At 28.0% G+C, this 19755-nt stretch overlaps 1 protein-coding gene across 2 annotated transcripts in view; it reads left to right on the plus strand.

Annotated features, from left to right (window-relative positions):
- Positions 1-19755, plus strand: part of LOC129913150 (scavenger receptor class B member 1) — a 100756-nt gene that overhangs the window by 58876 nt on the left and 22125 nt on the right. Inside the window, exons 2-3 of one of the 2 annotated variants that reach the window (XM_055991691.1) lie at positions 11030-11165; positions 16183-16435. In XM_055991691.1, the coding sequence (XP_055847666.1) occupies positions 11105-11165; positions 16183-16435 (314 nt within the window). In that variant the 5' untranslated portion in view covers positions 11030-11104. The remainder of the gene's footprint in view (positions 1-11029; positions 11166-16182; positions 16436-19755) is intronic. The other variant, XM_055991699.1, reaches the window with a different exon arrangement.

The following is a 19755-nucleotide window of genomic DNA, read 5'->3' on the forward strand; positions in this document are numbered from 1 at the left end:
TACATAAAGCTTTCTTGGTTTCACAAAGAATGTTTAAGAAGTTCACAGAATTAAGTATATGGTATATGGAATTTGGATACGTTTTTCAAACCAATCAAAAATGTTATCTTGTTAAAGACACAACTGATACCTTGCATCGAATTTGTTTCAAATAACTCAGGTGCAATTTATGTTGATTCTCTAATTTTTTACCATTCTATGAATTTCAAGTGGAATTTGGTATGTTGTTGTGTTATACTTTTTTTGTATGCCCTGCCTAAGACATACACGACGAACTTGAAAACTTCAATTGAACGAATTCTACTTCCACATGTCTCCTAATATAAGGAGTACTAGCTGACCCGGCGGACTTCGTTCCGCCATTTCTTGTATTTATTTCTAATGTTCGACTCTGTAATTGTTTAATTTTCAAATGAAAAAGAGGATCAAAACTTGAAGAGTTCATAAAATGAGTTTAAAAATATTCACTTTTAAACTTTTAGCAAAAGTGGCCTATGCAAAATACTCATGCATGCGCATAACTAAAACCTATATTTTCTATTAGTTTGAGATTTTTTGCAGGCTTTTAAAAATTCAAAAAAATTAAAAAAAACTACTCAAAAATGTTCCTAAAAATGAGTTGTTTTTCAAAAACTCATATTTCAAAATGAAGTGCCTATGAAAAAAATCCGTTTGAGACACCTAATTTTTTTTTTTTAAGTATCGTTCCAATGGTGTAACTCTTATTTCTGTAAAAAAATTTCCCTACCTGTAATAAGACTTTTGTCGAATGTCAACCACATGTTTTCACTACAACTTAATTTTGAATTTTTTTAGAATTTTTTCAATTCGTTTTTCAACCTTAAAAATAAATTTATCTGTCATTTAAAAAAAAATTCAACTCTCTTCACCTTACCGTTTATAAAATAGCCTCGTTTTTCAATATCGTGTTACCTCTTTTTACCCTATAAAATCATTAATTTTTTAGCCTTAAACCATCTACTGTTATTCCCCTTTGATTAAAAAAAAAATAAGAAAAATAAGTCAGCCGGTGTTGCCGGTTTATATACCTATAAGATAGCAAGACCCCCGACCGATTCGCAGGGCGTTAAAAAAACTATTTTTTTTTTTTAATTTTTTTGTATATGTATGTATTTTATTGATTATTTTTTACTCTAATGCTTTTTTATAAACTATATTTTTGGTTTTTCCTTGGTTGGTCGTATAAATGAATAAGGCTGATGGCTTACCAACACGTGAACAACCAACATAAAGTTGACCATGGGAGAAAACTGGATGTTCCAAATGTATACCACAGATTTCAAGGGTTTGGCCTTGAGATTTATTAACGGTCATACCAAAAGCGACACGAACAGGCAACTGCAAACGCTTAAATTCAAAAGCCAAATCAGATGGAATCATTGGTATTCGTGGTATTAAAACATGTTCGCCCTTAAATTTACCAGTTAAAATTGTTGCTTCTATTAGATTTTTCATTAAACGTTTCACTACCAATCTGGTGCCATTGCATAATCTTGGATGATTAAGATTTCTCAGCATAATAATTGGAATACCAACTTTTAATTTCAAATAATGTGGTGGAATTCCTGGTAGATCCAATGAATTTAAAAATTCAGTTGGATAGTTTACTTTTTCTTTATGCATTATTTGCCTCTTGTTATTCATCTATACAAAAAATTTCATTTTAAAGCAATTAGACTAACAAAATAAAATAAAAATATGTTTATTTTTTCTCTATTTATTCAAACAAAAAAAAGCACTTAGGTATTTGGTTATGTTATTATTTCTATTCACTACAAAAAAATCCTATTTTGCCTGGACAAAAAATCAAAAAGAAATTAAATTTCGTCATGTTGTTTTCATTTCGACACACTCACAAACACAAAAATTTGGTTAGGTTTAACGTTTGGTTTGGTTCGAACATTCACTTTTAGTTGTATAGGTATGTACTTTTTTTTACTGAGAAAATGAAAAAAAAAATGCACAACTGCACTCACTTTTATCACGGCCAACTAAATAATCAAACACCAAAAATCAAGGAATTATAATATAAACCAAGCGTCAAAAAACGAATTAATTTAACCGGTTTATTGTGCTAAAAAAAAGTTTCGTTTTCTTTTTTTCTTGTGCCTTAATTTGTTTCAGCACAAAACTGCATTCACGCACAAATACAATTTTACTTACTTTTTTTTTTTGAAAAAACTGTTTTTAAAATCAAAATTTACTTTGAAAATAAATTAAAATAACGATTTAAGATAAGTATTAAAAGAAAAATGTTAAAAAATAAATACTGAATGATTAAATTATTTTGTCAAAAAAACACTTCTAATTTCTTCAAGACTCAAGAACTGTGTGAACTCTGAACTGTGAACTGTAATTGGTACAACTACAAATACATTAAAACCATAATGAGTATTTTGTGTTTGAACGGTATCTACGCTCTACGGATATTTTCGTTTTCCACAGTCACACCACACCTCACACACTCCCACTATGTATAAGCTTTGCGAACATAACTCCAATTTTTCTCTTCCGCATGTATTTTCTCTTCCGCATGTATTTTCTCTTCGACAAATAAAAAAAAAATATAGGTAGGTATGGACAACATTTTTTTCGTGTGTGTAGGTCAGCAAACGAACAGATTCGACGAACGGGTTCGAAGACTGGGTGTCATAAAACAATGAACTCAAATCCACCCCTATTGCGATCGTGTAAATATTAATTGATAGGGGTAGGCATGGTAGGTGTCAGTTGTTATCATAAGAACTTTTTTTATGGATTTGTATGTAGGTGTACCAAACGTTGTCTTTGAAAAACAAAAACAAAAAAAAAGATCGGTTGTTTAACTTAACGTGATGAAGTCATATGCAAATAGGTTGTGTGCTTTAGATAAAAAAAATATGATTTTAAAAATTATTTGAAAGAAAAAAAAAATTCGTCTTTCATGGGCTTCGAACCTCGGACCTCAAGTGCAAATGACAACATTTTACCGCCTAACCAACTTCGCTATTGACTGGATACACAATACTTCGTCTTAAGTTAGTTTTGGGTTCATATGGCTTGGTTTTTAAGATGAAATTACAATCTATACCACAATCTTGAATGGATATACATTTTTATATGTGTGTGATTCTGAATAATTTTAAACGTAAAAATGCAAAAAATACAATAAAAAAATTATTAAAAGAATTTTGAAATGAAAAGTCTACCATCAAAAAGCCTTATGCCTACCCTTCTTAAGAATAATATCATATTCAAATATATTCGTTACGTAAGAGGTAGGTATTCTAAAAAATATAAAAAGTACATAGCTTGATATTTAAGCTAAGGATTAAGACTTTAGTCTTATCTGTAAGGTTATTAGAAAAAAGTTAGAATTTCTTGAAACCAATCATATTTTACAAAAAAATCAATGTTTTTTCTTTTCTCATTGTATCAATTTTTTTTCATTGGTAGGTATCAAAAGTTTATAAAAAAATTATCTTCTACAGAATAAAAAATAAAAAAAAAGGAACGTAACGTGTTGAAAAATAAAGTTTTATTTTACCGTTATTTCAAATTTGTCATTACAAAATTAATTGAAACTTGGTACAAATATAGTCTTGCTCATTATCTTTCTACACTGTAAATTTCATTCATTTATCTATTGAGGAAAAAAAGATAAAAATAAAAAACTGTTAAAAACAGCCAAAAAACTTGGGACAAAAAAAATTGTTTTTCCCGTTATTCGGTCAAAAATCATTTTAAAAATTCAAAAGTTTGTACATGCATGCGCATGATTAAAACCTATATTTCCTATAAATTTGAGATTTTTTGCAGACTTTTAAAAATTCCAAAAAAATAAAAGACTACTCAAAAATGTATCTAAAAATTAGGTTGTTTTTCAAAAATTTTTATTTCAAAATACAGGGCCTATGAAAAAAATCCGTTTTAGACCCCTAATATTTTTTTTAAATATCTTTCTCATGGTGTAACTCAAATTTCTGTGCAAAATTTTGCGCACCTGTAATTAGTCTTTTGTCGAAGGTCTATGACTGCAAAAAAACCTTCACAACTTGGTTTTGAAATTTTTTTGAATTTTTTCAATACCTTTTTTAACTATTGAATGAATTTGTCTATCATTTAAAAAAAAAGTCAACTCTTTACGACTTACCGTTTAGAAAATAGCCTCTTTTTTCAATGTCTTGTTACCCCTATTTACCCTATAAAATCTTAAATTTTTTTTTGCCTTAAACCTTCTCCTCTTATGCCTCTTTGATTTAAAAAAAAATTAAGAAAAAAAGTCAGTCGGTGTGGCCGGTTAGCGAACGTACACAAAACCAAACTTAAATATATATAATAGATAACAAATGGATTCATGACAGAAAAAAATGTAATATTTTGACTGTTTTTGTTTTTTTTTTTTTATAAAAAGTAAAATAATATTCAATTTTTGAATTTTATTTGTCAAATTACCTTTTTATTGATACCTCAATCTTAAAAATCAAGCAAAGCAAAAAAAAAAATAATAATTTTTTTTTCTCACGCTATTAAATCAATTTTTTTCAATGACAACCTATAAAAATTTTTATATCATGTGAAAGCTTAATATTTCACCTTTCTAATGACGGTTCAATCTTATTTTTGAGATGACTACAAAAGAAGTAAGAATTTTTTAAAGCCAACCACGTCGAAATAACACACTTAGATTACGGTACATCCCTCACTGCAACGCACTGGTGACTCGTCATGGGCAACAGATCCCCACAGGTATTTTGAGGTATTTCTGAAGTTTTTTAATTTACCATTGTGAAGCTTGTAGTGAATGCAGCGTTATGTGTGATATATCAAATGAAAGGTAATATTATCAGGATGCTCAATACAGATAAATCAAGTTTTTATAAGCTCCAGATCAAAAGATGTAACGTGTTGAAAAATAAAGTTTTATTTTACCGTTATTTCAAATTTGTCATTACAAAATTAATTGAAACTTGGTACAAATATAGTCTTGCTCATTATCTATCTACACTGTAAATTTCATTCATTTATCTATTGAGGAAAAAAAGATAAAAATAAAAAACTGTTAAAAACAGCCAAAAAACTTGGGACAAAAAAAAATTGTTTTTCCCGTTATTCGGTCAAAAATCATTTTAAAAATTCAAAAGTTTGTACATGCATGCGCATGATTAAAACCTATATTTCCTATAAATTTGAGATTTTTAAAAGACTACTCAAAAATGTATCTAAAAATTAGGTTGTTTTTCAAAAATTTTTATTTCAAAATACAGGGCCTATGAAAAAAATCCGTTTTAGACCCCTAATATTTTTTTTAAATATCTTTCTCATGGTGTAACTCAAATTTCTGTGCAAAATTTTGCGCACCTGTAATTAGTCTTTTGTCGAAGGTCTATGACTGCAAAAAAACCTTCACAACTTGGTTTTGAAATTTTTTTGAATTTTTTCAATACCTTTTTTAACTATTGAATGAATTTGTCTATCATTTAAAAAAAAAGTCAACTCTTTACGACTTACCGTTTAGAAAATAGCCTCTTTTTTCAATGTCTTGTTACCCCTATTTACCATATAAAATCTTAAATTTTTTTTTGCCTTAAACCTTCCCCTCTTATGCCTCTTTGATTTAAAAAAAAAATTAAGAAAAAAAGTCAGTCGGTGTGGCCGGTTAGCGAACGTACACAAAACCAAACTTAAATATATATAATAGATTAATATAACCAATAAAGGCCTAAAATAGTTGAAAACTTCTTTCTTGTTAATTCTCATAATAAAGTGTTATCAATATCATATAATAATAACGTTCTGTACTGTATTCATAAGGCATAGTAAAATTTCGTTACAATTTTGTATACTTTTTCAAAAAATTTCTGACGTAAGGCTTATTCGAAGTGCAATTTATTATGGGTAAGGAAAATTTATTTTCTTTACAAAACTACTAAAAAATATTATAAAACAATTGATAAATTGCAAAAAGAATTTATAATTTTTCTCTACTTCAAATTGTTTTTAATAGTTTTAATTGAATTTACATAAATCTAGTCTTTCAAAACATTTTCCTTTTAACTATAAATACCTCTAATTAATTATAGTTTTTTTTTTTACTTAAATCAAAATCAAATGGACATTTTAACTTCACAAATCAATCTTAGTCACACATAACTGTGTTTAATTTATTATAATCGGTACATAGTTCTTATACAACTTTTCAAATTCACATCTTTCTCCTTCTGCACTTTTACCTTCAATAAAAAATTTAATTATTATGTGTAGGTCTGTCTATCTGTCTAACATTTCTCTAATGATAGAAGCCTTTGACTCCAAGGCTTTTGATGCATTAAATTAATAAAAAACCAGAGAAAAAAAAACAAGAATTAAAATCTCACTCTCTAACTATGAATCTCTAAAGAGTATATTAATCCCACATTTTAAATCTCCAACCAAGCTTAACGGACAAATGGCCGATCACACGAATGAACAAAATAAAAACAACAAAAATATAAAGAAAACAACAACAAAATATGTTGCAAGTTGCAACTATAGCATCTTAACATCTAAAGATAGTAATTGCTTACAGTAGCGTGTTGAATTTTCTCTATGGTAAGCGGTCTAATGATTCGCTAAATAATATTTTTTTTTTCAAACTTAGGCTTAGCAAAATACAATACAACAACAACAAAAAAGTTTAGAAAAAAAAAACAAAAAATAACAACAAATAAACAAACAAAATTGCAAGCGTGCATCTTTAGTTATATAAAACTTAAGTTTCACATTGACAGGGTGTTTCAAATTTAAATAGGTTAGCTACGTAATTTTGTAGCTTCAAATGCTTTTTACAAACGATATATTTGAAAAATTTAAAGTTCTTGTTTAAATGCTGATCGATTACTCTAAATTTCCAATTGAACGACGAATTGCTATTAGCGATTTCGCTCGCTTATAAGCCTTTTATGTACAGCAAAATTGTACTGAGTGATTCTTTAATCCAATGACCGCATTTTAAGATCACAAACTTCAAAATCTATCAAATAGTTTCGAAGTAACAAGTATTTAAAAAATTTCTACTATTTTTTGAATCACCCTGTGAATAAATACACTCAAACTGAGCTCAGCTTTGTGACGTTTCGGTTTGTGGCAACCAACGATTGGTTTGGCGGCCATAAATCATTGAAAAAACACAAACACACAACACATCGACCTCAATGCACCAATGTTGTCTGTTGTATTTGTTATTTATTTATTTTTTTTTTTTCATTTTAGCACAAAAATGCGTGTTTGTTATTATATTTATTAATTTTATTGTTGTATAGTAGTTGTGGATTTTTCTTTTTTTTTTTTATTCTCTAGTGACATACTTAATGTTTTGTCACACATTGACTTTGGGATTGGAGTTTTCTGTATAATAGAAGTCTCATCATCAAGAGAAAAAGATTTTCATGATGATGATTTTGTCGATTTGCTATTGCCATCACCAACCAACCATCAGCACCAATTGAATGTGGATATATAAATGCAATTGCAATTACATAGGTTAAGATTGTAAATTTAGATAAAAGTATAACTATAGAAAGACAAGAACAAGATAGAGAGACGTTGAATGCATTTTAGATTTTTATTAGAAAAGAAGTTAAATGAAGTAGAAAATGATTAGGTTAGGTATCTATACAAATAGGTTGTTGTTAAAAGGAAGTCATAATTGAAGAGAAATTAGAGAAAGTATATAGGTATCTTAAAGAACTAGACCTTGAGAATGTCGTTTATTTTATATTAATAATAATAAATTAAATGACCTGTATTTAATGGGTGTTTAAGTGAGAAAAATTATTTATTTTTATGAGCAAAGGAATTTGAAAAACCAATAAGAGGCTTTAAATACTTAATTGTAAATAGATTATTAAAGAAATTAAACGATACGTTTATGATCTGATGAAGTATGGATAAATGAAAACAAAAATTTAAAAAAAAATGATAATGAAAACCTTGAAGGGAAGTCTCCCGGACTATAGGAATATTTCATTTTTGAGGCCAACAAAATCCTGGTGCGATTCTTTTAATCTTCATTATGTACTTCTAATTCGATCAAACTTTGTTACTCCTGCTGTCATCAGAAGCATTTTTAGTAACCTGTATTTAGGTAGAGATGTAGCACAAGTCCAAGTCATGGGGGTGTTACACGCAGAAAAATAAAGGACCAACCGAGAGCTTTTTTCAGAAAGTTAAAAAAATTTGTTTTAAAATATCGTAGTCTTGGTTAAAAACTACGTTGTTCTCGTTGCTATTAACAACGAAGTTGGTTAAATAAAATTGTTTAAAATAACCATTTTAGAAGGTTATTTTAACCTTCCAACTTGTTTATATTGATCGAGAAACTCGATTAAAATTTGAGATTTAAGTAGGTACAATTTAACCAAGATAATGGGTAAGAAACAATTTTTAATAACCGAGTCGACTTGTGTAATTAACTGCATGTGAACAACTCTTAAAAAATAAAATTAAAATAAAAAAACGGTTAAAATAAGAGTTAATTAACCTTTGACCTCGAATAACTTCTGACAGAGCTGATTAAATGAAAATCACTGCATATCCTTTTTGTAGAGCGTTCAATTCTCTACAAAAATCTTTGATTTGCATGGCAGTGCAGAAGCGAAAAAAATGTGTCCTGACAAAATAGAGAGGTGTGGACAACCTTAAAACCTATTAATAATTAGGACTCGTATTTTCAGGGACCTATTTTAGCATCTAAACAAAACTTTTGAGCTTGGGTTCCAGAAAATCATCAATTGTTGAAACGCCCTAGTAGGTATTTAATCTTTATGCCGACTTTTTACGCGTCGATTTTAGCCGCACAATATGCCGCACGGTTTATGTCGACTGAGGCTCTTATCTGGGGATTTTCGCTTTTGTCACCTGTACAAAAACGAACTCTTTTCAGAAAATACACTGAGCCTCAAAATTAGAGGGACCATAACAAAAGATGATTTTTTACATTACAATATGTTCGAAAAAGTGACCCAATATTGGAATTTTCGTATGGACAACGTTAAAAACGCTTAAAGTACAATTTTTATTTTTTGAACTAAGTCTTCGAAAGAAATATTTGAATCCATAACAATCAATACAAATGCTCTGCAAGGTTCCCAAGCAAAATTTATAAATTGAGATTGTGTACTTGATTGTTCAAAACTTCATACCAATGACCTTTAATTTTGAACTTGCACTAACTAACTTGATTTAACTGATTCAATGTCAAGTCGTGAAGGTGATGTTGTAGACTCGTAAATATTTAAAAGTTGTATAAATCTCATTTTAAATACATACTATTACTTGCATGCCTATGCAGTTTTTTTTTTTTTTTGCGGTTATTCTTCAACTTAGTGTACTACCTTGACAGTACATTAAGTAAAAAGTTAAACAGTCGTTTAAGCTTGAACTTCATTATTTAATTTATAAAAAGGGCAAGTTGTACACTTTTTATATATTTCGATCGTTTGTATAAATTTCAAATAGTTTGTATAGTTTTGCAATTGGGCGTAAGGTAATTCATAGTTGTTGATTAATTTAACCTGAGGTTTATCCAATGTTAAATTCAGGTTTGCGTAAAAACATCTGAAACAGTGTCTATGACTAAGCCCCATTGAATAGGTATGTATTTCAAAATTAATTTTTTTTTTTTTCGAAATGTGTACACACATCAAGCATCAGAAGCTTTGTATAAGTCAATATGCAGCACCTGACAGTGGAAGTGTGGTAACATCTGTGACACAAATAGAGTCAGAATAAATACGAATGAAAATGATAAGACTTATATTTGTACAATGGAGCGTTCTGATATTTTGTTTGCACTAACTAATAGCAAATTTGTTTATAATCCAATGTCCATTTAAGTCACATGCAAGTAAATTTAATAGATAAGCAAATATTTAGACAAAGTATAAAGAATACAATAGCAATTCGTTTTACCCTCAACACATTTTATTCAACTTTTTATAGATCTATGTGAAAAATTGTGTGTTTAAATTTAAAGGAGAATTGTGTTAACTTGAAGTAAAGGACCTTATTCGTGTTACGTGTAAACTTTTTCAAATACCCTTTTATAGAACAACGAGTTCTTTTGAGCCTTTTTCTAGCTTACTTGCCTTGGAATGTACAGCAAAAATTATACAAAGTACCTAATTCTTTCATTCAATGCATCATTTAAAATTGATTATATGTTAAAATTTTCAAAGTAGAAATATTGACTTGAAAGAATTTGAATTTTCTTACATTTTCATACAAGTTTCAGTTTTTAAAGTCTATTTTGTCTCCGTACCTTCGTGTGACAATTATTGTCCTTTATTCTATTTCAAATTCAAGTGCATGTGCAACCTTATAGATCAGAAAATAAATTTGTCTCAAATATCTAAGTAACCAGCTATATACACATGTCATTTTCCACTTAAATGCACATATAATATTTTCTTTAATCATTTGACTTTTCAATGTTTGATAAATTATTTATAAAAAAAAAAGACAACAATCTTTGATGATTGCTTGTATTGCAATTTAAAATGTCACCTTAAACTTATTTCTAGTTTTTGTCATATAATTGAGTTGATATGCCCTTAGTGTACCTTTAGTTGAAATCAAGGTAGCCATAAAACCAACATTCAATTTAAAACAATTTGTTTTAATCGTTTTATTTTATTTTTTTTTTTAATAAATACTAAATAGACAGCCAGTTCCGCTTGAAGGGTTAATTAACATAAAATCACTCTTTATTAATTTAAAAACCAACAACATAAACAAAATTAAACAATCTGTTACGCGGTTTGAATTTTGATATGAATACAAAAAATCATAATGATCAATATGATTCACCGACATCACCAATGTTGCATATTCATCAAGCATGCAGCAGCAGCAACATAACTTTATTTGGATTCTTTTTTTTTTAATAAATGAAATGCAACTGAATTTTATCATGAAAAGCGAAAGTGAAAGTGAATTTTATAGTGAAGCAAAATTTTGAGTTTGCTAATATGGAAATTTATTTAAATAGGTGATTTTGGTTAAACAAACAAAGTTTACCAAATTTTAAATTTAAGGAAACACACTAAAATTAAAAACACACAAAATGCATGGCCAAAGGAATAAATTGTGTACAAAATTATCCAGCACATTTTTACGAAAATGGTGTAAGTATTTTTTAAATATATATATATATTTTTTTTTTTAATTTTAGGTTTTGTATGACTTTGAAAAAGGAAAAGACTTGGGTGAAATATTTGTAATTGTTTTGTTAATTTTTCACATTAACTAAAAAATAAAAATAATAATAATACCTATTCAAAACAGCATTTCTATAAAACTACATTTAGAGATTGTTTGTTTATTTCGAATCGAACGAAAATTTTGGTTCATAATTTTTTCTTGGTTATTTTTTATTATAAAAAGAAATTTTCAAAATTAGATGTATTGTTATTAAATACTACAAAATGAACCTGAACTAGCTGATTTTTAAAACTTTGCCCTTGTCATGAAAACTTTTCACCGAATCAAGTGCTATTCTATTGTTTAAAATATAAAAAAAAAATGTTCGTTCTTGCTGATTCTCACCAATTAGTATGACCAAGTTAGATTTGTAAATCAATGTTATTAATCGTAAGTTTTCATTTTTCTTGTGCCTGGCTGCTTTTCTGTTTTGTTAGCGTTGTGTATATTGAACAAAAAAAAAAGGTCCTTGCTCCGAACCTTGTTGTCTTCTTACACCAGATTTTTTGCTGGAAATCTGTAAAAAAAAAATTTGTTTATTAATAAAAAATATTTTGGAAAACAAACCTATGCTAACTTCTATTTGAAAAATGAAGATTCAGTTATTTAGAAATATCCATAAATTAATAAGAAATGACAGAGAAGATAAAAAAAAATTATTAAAATCATATGATTTGTCAGCCTTGTCATCACAGTTTTATGTGTTAAACATTAGTTTTCAATAAATTCCTTTTTCTTGATTTCTTCATTGAGATTCATGTAGGTACCGAAGTCAGAGACCTTTTTCAAGACCACATAATGATAAAATTGAACAATATTATTCTTAAATGTAGATATTAAACTAAATGTCAAAAACCTTTATCAATGTCAAAATTAAGTCTTGTCTTGAAACAAACAAAATACACATGTATACTACATGTTTCCATTAATTTTGAATAAAAAAAAAAATAGATTTTTTATAAACTCCCCCAAATAAAATTTCCCTAAGTTGAATGAATTATTCAATTTTAGGTTTTAAATTAAAAAAAATTTTGACGTAAGCAGTATAAGATAGCTAAAAAAAACCCTGTTTTAAACTTGTTTTGATATAGTTGAGGAGAATCTAAGACATTACACAAGTTTCCTCTATTACCTACTACCTTTTATGTTAAGTTATTTTATTGCTTCATCTGCATATAGTCGCCGCCGTCTAACACTATCACTTTTCTATACCACCGACTGCTACCACAGAAAATTACCATCATCGTCATCACCGGCAACGACATACAATCGACAACCATAACACGCATGTTGTTCACACAGTGTCTCTCATAAATATGTCCATTTGAATGTTTACGCGGCTTAATTTCCTCTTAAATTGCTAAAAAAAAATGTGACATAATAAAGTTTAACCGCTCTAGGTTTTGTCGTCCGCCAGATGCAATTTGCGCAAGACAATAAGATGATTGTATGGTTTTGTGAAAATTTGTTGGACAGGAATTATTGTTATTAGTTAAATGTGAACAATTTGGTTTTTAGACAAAACCAGTGCAATAATCTCTTAAGAGTTAAAGATATGAAATTATAAAATTGCGGTTTGACACCGTTTTGTTTTTTTTTTTAATGAATGAAATAATTTGTTTGTGTATTATTTTGTCACGAGTTTTCTAGCATTATTTTAATGAAACTTGGACCTCATGTAAATGACCAATTTTAAGATAATTTTAGTCGAAATACCTGTGGTCAATGTGCGCTCAAGGTCTTGAAGCAAGTTCAGGCTGTTTTTTTTTTGTTACAAGGAAGTAAATTATTATAGTTTTTCGTGAATTTATTTTGTAGTTATTTATCTGAACAAAACTAGGAGTATTTAAAAACATGTTACCTAAGCTATTTTCACACCACGTGTTGGTATAATTTGAAACTAAAAAAAAAAAATAAGCGGAACTTACCTAAGTCATCATCATGAGAAAAGTCTCAAGGTCAAATTAGTGTGGATTTTAATACGTGTATTTATTTTACACTGTGTAACTATATTTTTTATTAATCGGTTGAATGCGCAATAATTTTGATTTATTATTATTTATTCAAAGATATTTTCCGAACCAAAACATTTCAAAACAATTAGTTCAGGGCCGTAAAGACAAAATTCTGACCTAGGGTAATTGAAAATATGGAATATGCACAAAATCGGCTATGTGAAGCTGGCACCCCCAAATGCTAATTTTTTTTTTTCAAACCTATCTGGTTCGTTTGCCCAACGTTATCCCAGGATAATCCATTTGTTTTTTCTTTATCTCACTATTTTTTCAAAAGATACAGCAAAAAACTTTTTTTCATGTCAGAAACCGAAAAATATATGATTTTTTTTCCTGTGAAAAAGTCGTTAGTGTAAAACCGTGGTTTGTTTGCCCAAGGTTAGCCCAGGATAGTCCAATTTTTATTTTTCCTACGCTTAGTTTGAAAATTATAGAAGAATTAGTTTTTATTCACCACACCAAAAAAAAAAGTACGCATACACAACAGTGACCTTTTCTTAAATTTATAATTAAGAACTGGTGTTTGCATTGCGTTGCGTCTCAAATGTTATTTATTTGACTTAAAATGTGTACATGATTGAATGTAGTCCATATAACATTCCTACATGCTTAGGAAAATATATCCAAACATTTTTCAAAAGTAACAGTAAATAAAAAATGGTGTGAAGTGAATACTTTTCCAGTATACTTTTTTTCAAATTACCAACCTTTTAAAAATCAAAATTTGTTTTTTTTTCACTGTAAAAATTGTCCTTTTACTACTTTTTCTCAATTAACCATGTTAATTCCAACAAATTACTTCACTAAGTTCAAAAGTTACATTAGCTATTTCAACTATAATAATAAAGCTAATGTAAGATCAAATAGTCAAAATTGTAAAAAAAATCGTCGATCATTAAACAAAAAATATTTAACAATTTTTTATTAAAACTACATATAGTACAGAGAAGCTGACATAAATCTGTGAATAGATAACCGCTTAGTCTTTGGAAAAACTGGTTGTTTGAGCAAGAGAAATATTTATAATTATGATTAAGTGTCGAATGTTCATGTGCAAGTTCCTATAAGCTTATTAAACTCCCATTTTTTTTTTATGACCCCGCTTTTGGAATCAACACAAGGTGTTTTATTTTAAAAATAGCGGCGATAAAACACCTTGAATTGATTCCAAAAGCGAGTTATAAAAACCGGAATTTAATAAACGGAATCATAAAAAACGGGATTTTTAAAGCGGGATTTTAAAAAAGCAGGATTTAAAAAAAAACGGTATTAAAAAAAACGGGATTTAAATGTCAGGAATTAAAAAAACAGGATTATGAAAATCGGGATACCGAACCCAACACATCGTCGGCGTAAATCAATTGTTCTAAATCCACTTTTTACCGAAAATGAGTTAATGATGCAGTTTTACTAAATTGAGGGTGCTCTTTCCGAATTTGAAAACCGTTTTTTTTCAAAAAAATTTCATTCCGCAGATAATATAATTTAATGGGATATAGAACAATAAAAACAGAGAAGTAGCCTTTTGAAAATGAACCCCAGTATTCTTGATTGTTCTAAGTCCCATCATATTTTGTTCTAAGTCCACTTTTTATTTAAGGAAGAAACGTACTTGTATAGAAATTGTTCTATGTCCAATTTTGGGTTTCTAGTTTTAAAAAAACATTTAAAAATAATATGCACCTACTAATGAGGTAAACTTGTATATTTTATTCAAGAGAAAAGAACAAACTTTATAAAAAACATTGGCAAACGAGCAGAATATTGTCGCTTTAAACCAATTTGAAACTTAAAAATCGTCCCCTGTAAAATTTGCTTTTTGTGACTTATTAGAACAATTTTGCTTTACGGCGACCACATGTTAATCAACTGTTCAAATTGTAATAAACCAATACTATTTATAGTAACACTCCACACTTAGCTAAAAATCAATTAATATTATATGAAATTTGTTGAACTTAATAACTTATAAATTAATCTACAACAATAGTTTTTTGTTATAGTATGCAGTGGAGCAGTAACGCAGTTGTATCTAATTTTATCTAATTTTATCATAAATATGAATTTAATTGAAAAGCAAACTGTGCTTTTAATGCCCTGAGACTGCAATATTTTGTATGAAAAACAACTACTTTACCAAATAGACCACAATAATGTCGGGACATCTCTATATCTGCATTTCCTGTTCCGATCTTTGGTCAGATTTGAAGAAATAGTTTCCTTTGGTTCACATGATATCAGATTCTCCGCCTAAAAGTTGTTTTTATTTTCAAGAAATTTTTGGTCAAGATGTCTTGGCTGACTTTCAATTCTTCCTTTCTGTGGTTCCTATCAGTGGTAGGCTAGATTCTATAGGTATCTTCCGCTAGACTGGTGAAATAACAGTCGACAAAACTACTTAATCAAAAACCAACGATTTCACTGGAAACTAAGCATAAAAAAATATTTACTAATCTTCAATTAAAAATTTCTATATGACAGTATTTCTTGTATAGTTATGAAAGTACAAATCTACCGGCAATTTTAAGTGTCGTAAAATTATAGGACGGAGTGTCAAATGTGACAACCAGCCCATATGTAGTAAGCAATAACCAACACATGTCAGTTAGCAAGGGCAATTAAAAATCAAAAATTATACTAAATGTATACGAGCAGTTTAATTTTGCATTGAAATTGCTGACGCACAAGTTTGGTATTTCAATTACCAGACGTGTCTAACATACCAAAGTTTGTTAAACACAACGAACATTGAATACTTATAGAGGTTGAAGATTCGAAATCACAGAAAGTCTGTGATCGTTAAAATTCACTTGGAAACTAAAACTATATGTGATTAAAAAATTCTTCTTCTACAATTAAAATAAGAACCATTTCTTTAAATAAAAAATAAATCTCAAACAAATATTTCTTTTTTTTTTCTTTACAGGGATAACAATAGCATTTGCAGTATGCCTAATAATTCTTGGTATTCTAGTCGCCTGTGGTTTTTCCGCACTCATCAGACACATAATCGACCACCAGGTGGCATTGCGGCAAGGTGGTCAAACTTACGGTTGGTGGTCGAAACCACCAGTTGAACCTAAAATGTCAGTTTATGTCTATAATGTCACAAATGCCGACGAATTCCTTAATAATGGTTCAAAGCCAGTTCTAGATGAATTAGGTCCATATGTATACACGTAAGTAGAACAAAAAATCATTGATAAATTTGAAGAATGATTGAAGATTTGCAAAAATTTTACTTTTTAAATTTAAATTATCTGCCATCATTTATATAGAAAAGGAAATGATTAATCGAAAAAAAAAGTGAAAAGGAAATGATAAATTATTTTAGAAATCTTTTAAAAACCGATCATCAAGTTGTCAAATCGAAATGCACTTTGTGAATAGTTCAAGTTGAGTTGTTTGAGAGAGAAATAAAAAAAATTATCAAAGAATATGATAATTGCATTAAAAGTAGTTGCATGTCTGCATTTGCAGTTTTTTCTTTATTAAGTGCTCACAGAGTGTAAATAAAATGGAGACGCTTTTTAATCTTGAATTGATAAGTTTTCGATTTGTTCATGTGGAGAAGGTTTTCAATTTTAAATTAATAATAATTTTCTGCTTTGTTCATTTATGTTCATAAGTGGAAAATCATACGATCATCACTTGTAAATTATTTTCTTGTCATTGCAATTTTTTGGTAAATAAATAAAAAAAAATTGAAATAGATGGGTTTTTCAAATTTGGTGATTTTTTTTATAAATATTAATCTTTTTATTAAGAAACTTTAACTTATAAACCAACTGATACATTTTGCAGTAAAATTAACTTTAAACTGTAACATGCGTTAAGAAAAAGTAATTTATTAATAAATATATTTTAAAAGCAAACTCCTAGAAAAGTCTATTAATACCAGTTATTAAAAAAAAATGACTGTAAAATACAAGTTAGTAGCAATTAATTAACCAATCAATCAATCAAATTGCGATTAAAGTTCAATGGATTAAGTTTAATGTATGAAAAATTATTATTTCTCGCTAGAGATTATTTACATATTTAGACTTGATAAATCAGGGTTGGGTTCGATATCCCGCTTTTTATATTCCCGTTTTTTTAAATCCCGCTTTTAAAATCCCGTTTTTCATTATCCCGCTTTTTATAATCCCGCTTTTTAAAATCCCGATTTTTATAATCCCGTTTTTTATTATCCCGATTTTGCAAGCAAAACTAGTTGTTTTATTTTAAAAAATCGCGCGATTTTTTAAAATAAAACAACTAGTTTTGCTTGCAAAATCGGGATACTAAAACAAATTAAAAAATGAGACATTGTTCTAAACGCATTTAATTAAAAGCTTTAACAAAAAATATAATATATAAAAAAATAAGAAAAAGTAAGGAATGTGATACTAAAAAGAATTCAATTAACAAACTAATATTTACTTTAAAGTTTCAGAAGTTTCAAATCGTGATAATCCCATAGATTAATAATAACATAAAATGATCACAACACCTTAAATTAAGAACACTCTACATAATCAAAAGAAATTTCATTTAAATATATTTCAACTTATATTTGGATGCATTTCAACAATTTTGATATTTAAATAAATGAAATTTCTTTTACTTGTGAACTCAATTTAAGGCTTTAATCATTTTATATTTTTATAAAAGAAATACCGTTTTCATTATGTGTTGAAGGTACATATTGTGTGGGCAAAAAAACAGTTTTACTAATTTTTTGTCTATTTCTCATGATTTTTTTATTTGTGAATTAAGCATGTATTTTGTAAAAAAAATCGGGATTTTCGGGATTTGACGGGATTTTAAAATGCGGGATTTCAGAAAACGGGATTTAAAAAAGCGGTATTTTAGAAAACGGGATTTTGAAACTTTTTTTTCGGGATTTTCAAAAAACGGGATTTTAAAAAGCGGGATTCCGATACGCTCCCGATAAATCAACATTGCAATAATTGAAGAATTATTTATTAATACTTTTATATAATTAAGCATTTGAATATTTGTAGGTACTTTGATTTTAAAATATTCTACAATAATAAAAAATTGAAGACAAAAATTAATAAATTATATGTAATTTCGTTGTAATCATCGAAACAAATTAAGTACTTAATCAATCATGATCAAATGAGATTGGTTGAAATACAATGCAGTCAATTAAAAGTTATAAGCTTCTTGAATTAAATAAACTACTCGGAGCTAAACGATGATAAAATCTTTTTGGCTTAGGATCGGTTTTTTTTTTAATGGCAAGCATCTCCAAAATTTGTTTTATAAATTTTAAGTCAGAAAAACATATACCTATTACATTTTACGACAGTAGTTTCGCTGTGGTTAACCCTTTCGGACCCAGCGTTACTCCTATGTAACATATTTTCAAAAATTCGTAAAAAATATTCCATTAAATAAATTTTTAGGTTTCGATGGCTTAATTGAAAGATAATAATGCCTAGTTACTGGACTATTACAAAAAGTTATATTAGTCAAATATCATACTTTTAATATTTTTTCGATCGAAAAAGGGACTGAAATTCACATTTTTTGTTTTTTTTTGCAAACAAATTTTTTTTATAGATGGCCATAATTTTGAAAAAAAAAGTTATAAAAAATGTTAATCCGGAAAATGTTTTGTTTTTTGGCTTAGAAGAAGTAGCATACATTATTGTTCCATAAAAAATTATTTTCTCAGTTGTCCGACTTTTTTTAGTGGTTATAGGCAGTGCATGTTACTAACATGTAACATGAGAGTAACACATTAGTTTTGCTATTTATTATTTTGGAAAATAACTTTTTGCTATTCATATTTCTTAGTTGTGATGTTTTTGACACGATAATACTGAAAATACATTTTTTAATATTGATTTTCATAGCTTGGGTTCGAAAGGGTTAATTGTCTTGTCTGAAGATCGCGATTACTTTTTTTTAAATAATCGTAGAGCTCAAAATGCTCTTCATCGATCTTAAAAAGATTTAAGATCAATTTTGGAAATACAAATTTTCGGTCAAAGTTGAAAAAAATTAATCAACACTTAAAAAATAAATACGATTTTTTCATTTATGTGCTTGTCCTTTCCATTGTCAAAAAAAGGCGTTTTTAGGCCCATTTGCTCATACGGATCATAAATTTGATTCATAGCTAGGTCGAACATAGTCCTTGTGTTTTACTTAGTTTATTCTAAGTTGTTAAAAAAAATTTATGTTTAACCTAGCAATGTTTTACTTTCATTCGAGAAATCGCTGAGAACTTCAAATTCGAATGTCAAATCGATACAAACGTCAGTTAATTTTATTTTTTTTGAGCAATTAAGCTGTTATTATTTTGTGGTTTTTTATTGCAAAAATTAATTAAATATAGTGAAACTGATAAAATATGTGTGTTTGATTTGATAAATTAATTATTCATGTGATGGAAATTTTTTACAAATGTGTTTGTGTGTCACAATTAAGTGACAGAAAATCGACAAATATATACAAAAAAATGACAAATACTTCTGTAAAC

Source organism: Episyrphus balteatus, chromosome 1 (assembly GCF_945859705.1).
Source record: "Episyrphus balteatus chromosome 1, idEpiBalt1.1, whole genome shotgun sequence".
Classification (NCBI taxonomy): Eukaryota; Metazoa; Arthropoda; class Insecta; order Diptera; family Syrphidae; genus Episyrphus; species Episyrphus balteatus.